The 11,054-nt window shown below is 54.5% G+C and overlaps 1 protein-coding gene across 1 annotated transcript; it reads right to left on the bottom strand.

The window, feature by feature from the left end:
- Window positions 1–6,157: 6,157 nt before the first annotated feature.
- On the bottom strand, window positions 6,158–9,462 carry FZD10 (frizzled class receptor 10). The gene has a single exon (XM_014727599.3). It carries the CDS (start codon window positions 9,013–9,015, stop codon window positions 7,270–7,272), a length of 1,746 nt encoding a protein of 581 aa, XP_014583085.2. The 5' UTR covers window positions 9,016–9,462; the 3' UTR covers window positions 6,158–7,269.
- Window positions 9,463–11,054: the final 1,592 nt, after the last annotated feature.

Genomic DNA, 11,054 nt, shown 5'->3' with positions numbered 1-11,054 from the left:
CAGATTTTAACTTAATATAAGACATTTTAAAAAACTGAGAGCTAATCCAAGATAGGACATCCAAGTGGTGGTGTCCAAGAGAAGTCCATATAATTTCTCCAGGAATATCGTAGCGAATTGTCAAGTTCAGATGGTGGGCATGTGATCCTTGCTACTCAAAGTAGAGTCAGGAGAACTAGCAGCATTCGCATCACCTAGGAGCTTATTACAAATGCAGAATATCGGGTCCCATCCAAGGATCTGCATTTTAGCAAGAGCCCCAGGCGATTTGTATGCACATACAAATTTGGTTTGGGAAGCACTGGACTAGTTGACGAAATTAGATTTTTTTTCCTACAAGTCACAGAACACTCAACTCACTGATGCTTAGAGAATACAGACAGTTAATTACTTGAGTAACAAGAAGCCCAGGGGTGTAGCAGCTTAATGAAGTCATCACGAAGTTGTTTCTTTCTCGTTTTGTGTGTACCGTCCTCAGTGTTGTTGGCTTTGATAGTGAGTATATTGCCTCATAGTCACAAAATGGTTGCAACAGCTCCACATACGACTTCCACAAACTACATTCTGTGCAAGAAAAGGACAGGCTTCCTTATCATCTGTTTTTTTTATCATGAAGAAAAGTCTTTCCTCAAACCTTGATGGACTCCCACCTGCACACTCCCATTCTTCTATCCCACCCAAAGAACTCACCTTACATCTCATTGACCAGACTGACATGCACACCCCTAACCTAGTAGGATTATTTTACTTGACTTAATAACTTTGGTTCATCCCCTGGGACATGTGCAAAGATTTTGCCCCAGTAAGAATCAAACCTTTAGGGGTAGAGGTGGGTTGAAAATTAAAATAATACATTTCTGATTTTGTTTGATGTCCCTTCCTCTCTTACACTTATTCTCTCTAATGCCCTCTGTTTACCCAAGAGCTGTGACTCAATACTCTGAACAGGAGCGTTTTATTGATTAGAAAAATGGTTGCCATCATGACACCCATTGAAGTATGGCAAATTTTATAATTAACCTTTTCCTATCATTCTTATTGTTTTTGTTTGGTCTTCATAGACGTGTCATCATTACAGCAAATTCGAATCACAAATTCCTCACGGATCTCTCATGCTGCCTTACTCTAGGCCATGTGTGCAAGCGTAAGTTGGTATTCATTTTCCCAACACTTAGAGGACGTCCCTTTAAGAAAAAAAAATCAGAAAGCTTCCGCTGGCCTAAACTGTTCTGAATTTAGTTCAGAGTTAAGCCTTCTGCTCTGAGCCTGGAATCCAGGGAAATCTGGATGACACTGACACAGCTGCGGTGACATGGCTTCAGATGGGCTGCGGGAAGACAAGCAGTGTGCAAATGAAGAATTTTACTCAAAGCCAACAAAATCCGAGTGTTTTATGAGGGGGGCGGCCCTGGGAGGTGCACAGGTGCTGCTCTGCCCCGGGGGTGCGCAGGGGAGAACGGCCCCCACCCCGCGAGCGTGTCACTGCTGATCAAAGTCGGCACCTGCACCTCAGAATCGCCATCCCCACCTCTTACAGCAGACGCTGACTGATCATCTGTCAGGGCTGATAACTTTGTAGTTCTGCCTAAAATACTGAAAGTATTGCTAGGAGAGGTTTTTACAGTTTTCTCTTTTAGTGCAAATATTCTCCAAAATGCCACAAAGTGCTCCCTTTGAGGACATCAGTTGTGAGCAACCACCTGTCGTCAGAGACCACCCGAGAGACCCTGTGCCTGGTTAAAGGACCTCTGAAGCTGTGGATTGCAAAAGTTTCTTCTGTTGGGATGGAAGTGGGCGTGTTTCAAGGAGGGTTGTTAGGAACCCTTTCCTATAAACCCAAGCCCCCTGGATGCAAGCCTGGTACCAAAAGAAAAAAAGAATTATAATAACAAAGCGAAAATCGGCTACTTTTGAAAAGTCCGACTGGGCTGTGGAATTGTGCAGGATCTGACGGTGTCGTCTTCCTGGGGGTGTGACTGTTTAAGGCCCCAATTACGACAGCTCACCTCGGCAACTAAAACTTATTCTTTGCAGATTTCAAACACGTTGCCTTCCCTCCTCCCTCCAGCTTGGCCTTCACACTCTTAATAAAACATTAAAAACACTCCGCACTATGTTGCCGGAGCGCGTTCAGCCGGCTTCCCTGAAGTCTGGCCGTCTTTCTCCATCTCCATATTACAGCCTTCTCTATCCATTTGCGTACAGAGGTGTCCACGCATGAGGCCTGATGTCCTGGGAAGTCGGCTATGATGTCGTCGTATTCAAAGAGAAAGACGAGAATATTTTTTGCCGCTGCAGAGACACTGTGCCTGCCTTTTAAACTTGAAAGATCAGTGGGTATTCTGTGGAACCTGAACACGGTCTGGGAAAAAGTGTTTCTATAAGAAAAACAACTCATTCTCTGTAAAGATCAGTCCTCATTAGCATGCTGGGTTGGCTTCCTGGGGGAGGGGCGGGGGGGCACAAGACCAGCTGGCATTTCCTGCGCCTTCGCTCTCTGCCAAGCCGCCCGCTAAGTGCTGTCCACATGTGATTCCATTTACTCTAGTGACATGTCTCCTGTCGGTTGTGAGGAGTAGATGGGTTGATAAGTTTAGAGCACTTAAAACAACCGGGCTCCTCGTGAGTGACGGCCCAGGGAGGGAGGGACCATTATCACCCCCATTTTATAGCTGGAGAAACTGAGGCAGGGAGGTCCCAGCAGCTTGCCCAAGGGAAAGCAACTCACAAGGCGTTGCGTCAGCTGGAAACCAGCACACAGGAGGAGCAAGACGATGCTCCTACGAAAACTATACTGTGTCCCCACGTCCTTCAAGCGTAATGCCAGCTCCTACTCCACCTGTCATTCTGTTCTGTTTCTCTCTCTTCCTTCTGAGAAATAGTATGAAAATAGGATAATGTCTATTGCCTCGAGAATACTTCTTGACTTTTGATTTCTGTTTCTGGGTCTTGGAGCAGCATCTCCGAAGGTGCTAGCAGGGAATTAAAGAGTATCAGTCCGTGGAGCTAATTCTAATCTTGCTCCAGCGGCCCGAGGGTGGCTGCAGACAGAGGCGGACGCCCTGGGTTGGGTAGAGAGGCATGCTTAGGGTTCACCCTCCGAACTCCCCTTGTTTGTCGTGGATCTCATATTTTGACTCTGGATGAGACAATTTACATAATCTCCTTCAATCCTTTTCCTATAAAATGAGAAACCTGAGCCGGTGGTTAAGCAACGGCTCTGAGTCAAGGCTGCCTCTTCCTCCTCCGCCCCCCTCCCTCCCCTCTCCCTGGACAGGCCCACTCACCCACCTGACTAACCTGTCCTCCAACTCTGACCATTCGTGGACGCCCACCTCTGCCCCAGCCTCGTCCCCGGGTCCCACACCCCGAGCACAGCCTGCAGACTGATGTCCTCCACCTGGCGGCTTCGGACACCCCTCAAACACAGATTGTCTGCACCGCATTCACCTTTCCTTCTTCACCAACACGCTTTGCCCTGTCCTCCTCCGCTTGTTTCCTCCTGTCTTGAAGGTCACCTGACCTCCCGAGTCAGAAACGTGGTCCTCCCTGACCATCCATCCCCTCCTGCTCCTCACTGCACACAGTCCAGTCCTGCAGCTTCTGCCCTCGAAGGACCTCTCCATCCGCCCGCTTTTCTCATGCTCCGCCCTCGGTTCACTCGACTGCAGAAAGGCCGCAGGTCATTCCCTCCTCTCTTCTCACCTCCCACACTGGCAGAGTGAGCTCCGTACTTCGCCAGGGTGATCTCGCGCCTCTTCTGCTGGGGCCAAAGGCATGGTGGTGCTGCTGTGAAGGTGAAGTGATTTAATCCACGTCAAGTCCTTAGACCTCCAAGAGAGGTAGGAAGGCCTAGTGGTCAGAAGTGTGGGTTTGGAGCCACACAGCCAAGGGTCCCATTCTAGGCTACGTGCTTACTGCCTTGGGCAAGTGACTTGACTTCTCTGTGCTCCATCTTCCTCATCTATAATATGAAGGATGGGAATAGTGCTACCGAAGTTTGATGGAGGATTGAATGAATATATGTGAAGTGCTTAGCATAGTAACTGGCATAAAGTGATTAGCTGTCATTCATTCACTCAACAATTACTTATTGAATCAGTGGTCCAGGATCTATTATCAGACTGCCTGGTTTTAACTTTTACTTGCTGTGTGACCCTGGGAATTTACTTAACCTCTCTGTGACTCAGGGTCTTCATATATAAAGTGAAGTGCTCTGAAGGGTCAGCTGCAGCTATCACTGTCACTGTTACTGTTGTTGTAGATACTGTTACTACTCCAAGGCACTCTGCTCGCTGCTGGGCACGGTCTGGGTCCTCGCAGAGTTTTCTCTTCCCTGCTCTGGCCATCCACGTGTCCCTGTGCCTCCACTGGCCCATGACAGTACGCGGCTGAATCTTCTGCCGTCTCTGCATTTTGAGCCCCTTGGGGAAGCCTCCCCCTCATATCAGAAGCACCTGCACATGCCCCTGTCACGGCCCTGCGGGTCTCCTATGCAGGGCTGTGACCTTCTCCCGGAAGCCCAGGGCCAGGTGCCCTTTGTCTGGCTCCTAGGCCCTGGCAAGTAGTAGATGGTGAGTCTGTCCAATGAAGGCATGAATGAAGGAATGAATGAATGTGTGTGGACTGCAGTGTGACCTTGGACAATCACCTTCTCTGGGCTCCTAACTATGGCCTCACTGCTCGGACCTGTACCCCAAACAGGTTTCCATCTTCCTGGAGCTCGGGCCGTGATTCGAGAAATCTCCAAGTTCGGGCCATCAGCAATGCCTCTGGAAACCCTGCCTCAGCCAGAGAGAAGCCACGGGCAGCAGGCGTTCTTGCAGCTCTCCAACTTTTAAGCCTTGATGCTTCTCCTGAAATTCACTTACCTGTTTGTGACCCTGGGTCAGACCACCTGCTCTCCTAGCGAGAGCTCAGTTCGCTCAGAGATCTCTGCTGCTGCCCCGTGCACCTGTCACAGATAGACCTACACACAGCCAGAAACCTCTCCATGTCATCTTCCCAGGGCCTGGGTGGGACCAACCAGCAAACAGGTTTTTACTTGTGGGCATTTTTTTTTTAAACCTTTTTTCCTTCTTTTGTAATGCACTGAAGGCTATTCTGGATTTTTCCTTAAATTATTTTGCCTCCCTAGTTGGTGTTTCTCAAACTCAATCCCAAACCACCCCAGCTCCCTGCTTCTGCATGCTACAGATGTTCATATCCACGTGAAGCAGCCCCCCAAACCAACTCGTACCTTTGCCCAAATCAAGGGGTGTCGATGTGAGGCTGGTCTTGCTCATCAGGCTTAACTTGTAAGCCTCTTCAGACAAGAGGCTGCCCTGACTTCGGGCTCCCGTCCACCTTAGTCAGTGCTTACTAAAAGCTCCTTGTCCAGCCTGCAGCCTGACTTTCACAAGACCCACGGATAGCTCGGTTTATCCTATCAGTTTCCCAGGGCAGCAGGACTGGACTGTGCCCTTGGGTCCTTCTGGTTCGACCCTGAGGTTAGCTGTGCCCCTCACTGCTGCACCTGGGCCTTCCTCAGGTCCTATACCTACACAACTCTCATGGCAAATGCAAGGAAGAAGGGAGCACACAGAAGCGCAAAGCTGATTAACTCCTCCTTAATGACTTGCCACCCTGAGCAGGTACTTAATCCTGTCCAGGTCTATAATCTGTTTTGTAAACATGTCCTGGAGTTGCCACCAACCAGCACACCGTGCACGGAGGTCCAGAGCTCCATCTGGGTACAAATCAACCCCAGCAGGTCAACTGAACACCGCTCTTGTTTAATTCCCTTACGTGGCTGGCTCCATTCTCCAGAGGGATCCCCGGAGGCTGGTCCAGGCTCACCACTGTCTCCATGCTTAGTGGCCAAGGTGCTCCCTGATGACAGGTGTCTACAACCAGGCTCTCGCATCCCGCTACCAAGAGTCAGAGGGGACTTCCAACCTCACATGCTTCCTGCATGGAATTCCTCTGAAACTCGAAATTAAGTTATCCTGCCAACCTTAGAATCCGCCCGTCTGCCATTTCCTATGGGTAACCAGTGACCTCTAGACAGACATGCACACTCAGGATTCGCTTGGAAAACAGAGGGAGAAAGTTTCCTCCATTCTCCCCGCACACAGAGAAGGGAAACCTCACAAGGCGCAAGGGACCAGCACCAAACTAAAGAACATATTTTATTTTTAATAAAATAGTGGCGCATGAAAAATATCATATATTACAAATATGCATAAGCAGGCCCCCCCTTTCCGGGCGCGGTGAGGAGCATACACTGGACCGTCTCTTGCTTCTGGATCTATTCATGGAAACCATTTGTTTCACAATAGAAAGAGTCAATAAGCTCTTTCGGGACTTCTGAATGATCTTTCTCCCTCTTTTCCCCTCTTTTCCACCAATCAGTCCAAACGTGTATAACATTGGCTTGGTTTCCATTAAAAAGCCACAAAATGTAACACTAAAGGGTTTCTGAGGGCTGGGCCTCTGGGTTCTTTTGTTAGAGACTTCTTTTGTTGTCTTTATGTACAGCAAAATACTTGTTTCTCTTTTTATTTTCACAGAAAGAGAAAAAAATGTATTGCACATCGTTTGCATTTACAAATGTTAGGTTTGGTGGGAGTTTCTGTCCTGGAGAAAGCCCATTTGCGAAGGCTAGGGGCTAGGAGTCTATTTTAAGTGACCGCAAATTCACTGGAGTGTGCAGACTCCTCAGGCCTTCCCTGCCTTCCTGTTTGCACAGAAGTTGCTGTCTTAGAGGCAGCCTTCCTGAGGGTGGGCCCCGGACGGCTCACTCGCCAGAGAGCGACCGGCTCTTCTGCCTCTCTCCCTCCCTCTCTCTCTCTCTCTCCCCCTCTCTGCAGCCCAGCAGAGGCTCTTTAATTTGCAAAGAAGTTATCTCTTCTCTGATTTGTAAATGGATAGCAAAGCCAACTCCAACACACAGATGTATATTTACAGAAGGTTCTAAACAAAAGCTTTCTTCTGGGGGCAGAATCAACCACTTTACCACAAATTAGTAACACCAGAGACTCCTTCTCGGAGCAGCTGTCCTTCACTGAAAACAAAACACGACAAAACCCTTTAAGGACATTTTTACTTTCAGTGTATCACAGCATCCTGAATTTCACGGTAAAAACTTTTTATTTTTTTTTCTTTTACTTTTATTTAAAAAAACCAACCAACCAACCAACCAACCAAGAAAAGCACCATATTTTGGCTCTGCCTGCCACTGCAGCTCGCTGGGAAAGTTTTCCTGCCCGCCTTCTCTCCCGGAGCCCTTCACACACAGGTGGGAGGCTGGGCGGGGATTTCGTATTTCCCGAGATGGGGTTTTTGGGGATGCTGGGCTTTTTTGTAAATTCCACTGTTGGTGATGACGCTGGCCGGTTTCCTTCGGCTCCTTTTCTTGAACCTGCGGCTGCAGACGTTCTGCCAGGACTGCAGCGTCTTGGACGTCCAGATCCACATACCGCTGGTGATGCCCACCACCAGCAGCATGAAAACCTTCACCATGAAGATCTCTACCGCGGGGATGGAGGCGGCCAGGAGACAGTCCAGGGTTTTAGTCTGGTTGTTCATTCTGCACTTATGCTGCGCGGCCAGGACTTTCCAGTACTCCATGTTGAGGCGCTCGTAGAAGTAACAGGCGATCACACAGGTGGCCGGCACGGTGTACAGCACGGAGAAGACCCCGATCCTCACCATGAGCTTCTCCAACTTGTCCGTGTTCTCTCCGCCCGTCTTCATCACCCTCCGGATGTGGAAAAGGGCCACGAAGCCCGAGAGAAGAAAGGAGGTGCCGATGACGAGGTAACAGGCCAGCGGGATGAGGACGAAGCCGGTGAGCGCGTGCACGTCCATGCTGCCCACGTAGCAGACGCCGGTGAGCTCGTCCCCCGCGACCCTGCGCATCACCAGGATCAGGATGGTCTTCACGGCCGGGATGGCCCAGGCTGCCAGGTGGAAGTAGCTGCTGTTGGCCTCAATGGCCTCGTGGCCCCACTTCTTGCCCGCAGCCAGGAACCAGGTGAGCGTCAGGATCACCCACCACAGCGAGCTGGCCATTCCGAAGTAGTAAAGGACCAGGAAGACCAGGGTGCAGCCCGTGCTCTCCAGGCCCTCCTGAATGACGTAGAGCTGCCCGCTGTCGCGGTCGCAGGCGATGCTCTCGGCGCCGGCAAAGAGGCGGATGATGTAGCCCACGGAGTAGACGCAGTAGCACATGGAGAGGAAGATGATGGGGCGCTCGGGGTACCTGAAGCGGGCCGGGTCGATGAGGAAGGTGAGCACGGTGAAGGCGCTGGAGAAGCAGCACAGCACGGACCACACGGCCAGCCAGACCACGGCGAAGTGCTTGTCGTCGCGGCTCCAGTACACGTCCACGCCGGGCGTGCAGAGCGGCGCGCACGACGCGCTCTTCTCCACGCGGTGGAACTTGCCCGGGTTGTCGCAGCCGGCGCGCCCCGGGCCCCCGTCCTTCAGCGGGTGCTCCTGCGCGCTGTGGGGCCGCTGCGGCCTGAAGAGCGGCGGGAACATGCCCGAGCCCCGGGGGGGCTCGTCCGAGCCGTTGTTGGGTGCCTCCATGCACAGGTAATTGGGGTCGTTCTTGTTGGGGAGTTTGCTGCAGTCCAGGGAGTCGGGCCACTTGAAGTTGAACTGCTCCATGATCGGGGAGCACTTGAGCCGGGCCTGCTCGCACATGACCCGGCAGGCGGGGATGGGGGTGGAGACTTGCTCAGTGCACATGGGCGCGTACAGCGAGCACAGGAAGAAGCGGAGGTGGCCGTGGCAGCCGTACTCCACCAGCGGCGCGAACTCGTGCAGCTGGATGGCGGCCTCGCGCTGGTTCTCGTGGCCCATCAGGTTGGGCATGCGGGTCATGTTGTAGCCAATGTCCTTGCACATCGGGATCTCGATGGGCTGGCACTTGCCGTCGCCCGGACGCTCCATGTCCATGGAGCTGATGGCGGCGCACGAACCCATCATCTGCAGGACCAGCCACAGGCGGGGGCCCGGGCGCAGCATGGTGGCGTCGGAGGTGCCCTCGCGGGGAGGTCCGCTCCCCTCAGAGCCGCCGCTCCCGGGCTCGGGCTCCGGCTGCTGGCCCCGGCTCCTCGTCCCCGCTCGGGCCCCCGCCCATGCCCGCCCCGCCTGGCCCGAGCGCTGCGCACGGCGCCCCCGGGCCCTGCTCTCCGCGCCCGGCCTCCGCCGAGGTGGGGCCGCGGAGGAGAGGAGCAAAGTTTGCGAACAATACCGGGAAGCGAGAGAAGCCCCCGGAGCTCTCGGCGCGGGCTGCAACTCTGCCGCGGCAAACTTTGGCCTCTTCTGGGAGCGCCCAGGCGGCGGGGGCGCACGGTGGCCGGGCCCGCGCGCGGCGGCTCCTCCCTCCCCGCGCCGGCCTCGGCCCGGCCCGCCCGCAGCTGTTTCGAGGATTGCGTCCCGGGATGAGAAGACTCGCAAAAAGGCGAAGGGAAAAAAGCCGAGCGGGGAGAGGCCCCGCCCCCGGGCCGCGCGCCCCGCCCCCGCCGCTGCTTTGCATGAGAAAGCCGAGCGCCGGGCCGCCCGCTCCCGCCGCCCCGCCGCGCGCTCCCGGCCCCGCGGGGTCGCCGCCCGGCCCGGCCCGGCCCTCCCGCCGCCCCCCGCCCTCCTGCGCCGCCCTCTAACTTTGCCCTCGCCGCCTCCCCGCCTGCGCCCCTGTGCCGGGCACCCCAAGGGCGCCGAGGTTACTGGAAGTTCGGAGACTGGCCCGCGAGGGGCGGGGTGGTCCGCGGCGGGGGCTGGGGCGCGTCTTCCCTGGTTTTTATGGTGGGTCCCGGGCGGAGGGCGCTTTCAAAGCGAGGTGGGATTTGCGTTTTATAGCCTCGGCCATAAAGTGGCCCCTCAGCTTGTAAACCTGCCCGCGTCTTCCCGAGGCCGGGAGTTAGTTACCAGGCCTGCGCTCGGGGCTCGGGCTCCGGCTCCGGGGAGGGGTTTTCTTTGAAATTTCAAAGGGAAAAGCTAAGGGCAGGGGGGAGGGGCTCTGGGAAACCAGATTTTAGGGCCGCTCATCCGAGGTCTCGGCAAAGAAGGCGAGGGGGAGGGGCGGGGAGCTTCCTGGGACTTACGACCCCCCTCCCCGGGGAGCGGGGGCTCGGCTTGTACAATGGTGACCCCCGCCTCCAGGAAAACCGCGGAGCGGAGGGGCCTCGCGCCAGGCAGGGTTGGTGATTTCTTCTGGGCGGCTGAGTTTATTTATTATAGGAAGTCATTCGCTCGTCGGGTATTTATATTATTTGGCGAGTGATTTGCCCAGCCTGCGCCCTCCTTGGCTACAGACCCGCAAAATGAGGCGGAGTTGGGAGCAGGAGGTGGGAGGGCGGTGCGTCAGCTCGCGCCGAGGGTCCCCAACTCCCGGGGGAGGCGGAGGCGCGCACGCCACTCAGTTTTCATAGAAAGTGGAGAAGGAGCGACCTGGCCTAACGCCCTCGGCTCACCCGCCTCGGATTGGGTCCAGTTTGTGATCAAGTCTCTTAGGACACGGCGCTCCCCGCCCCTTCCCCGGCACTGCGAGTGCGCGCTGGGCGCACACACCCACGCCTCGCCTGCAAAGAGCAGGCAGAGCGCTTCACCTTGCATCCCGCGTTAACCCTTAAATAAACAGTACCCCTAGGAGGTTGCCGGGTCTCTCTCCTCCTAGACGCCCTTGAAGTCAGGGTCTTTTTAAGTTCTTCTGAAACTCCAGGATCAGGTACAGAGGGGGCAGTTGGAGGACTTTCCCCGGTGGGAGGAGAGGTCAGAGGAGGCCGCGTGCACACGGGCCTCTTGATCCTCCTGCCTGTCTGAGGGGAACGCTGGAGAGGTGTGCAGCGTGTGCAGACATCCTGGGGGTCCGTGCTGGGGCCCCTCAGCCCTGCAGCCTTCCACCGGGCTCTGCAGGAGCTCGTGCTCCCTGCAGTGGAAGAGGCTCCGGGGGCTGCCAGCTTTCTCTAGGCAGCGCCCGGGAAGGAGCAGCCACTGACAGGCCCTCCTAGTCCCTTGGGAAGCTTTTTGTAAGCGGTGGCAGAAGTGGGGCAGTTCCTCTGAGA

Source organism: Equus caballus, chromosome 8, assembly GCF_041296265.1.
Source record: "Equus caballus isolate H_3958 breed thoroughbred chromosome 8, TB-T2T, whole genome shotgun sequence".
NCBI classification, from domain to species: Eukaryota; Metazoa; Chordata; class Mammalia; order Perissodactyla; family Equidae; genus Equus; species Equus caballus.
This window is presented reverse-complemented; position numbering and strand designations above follow the sequence as displayed.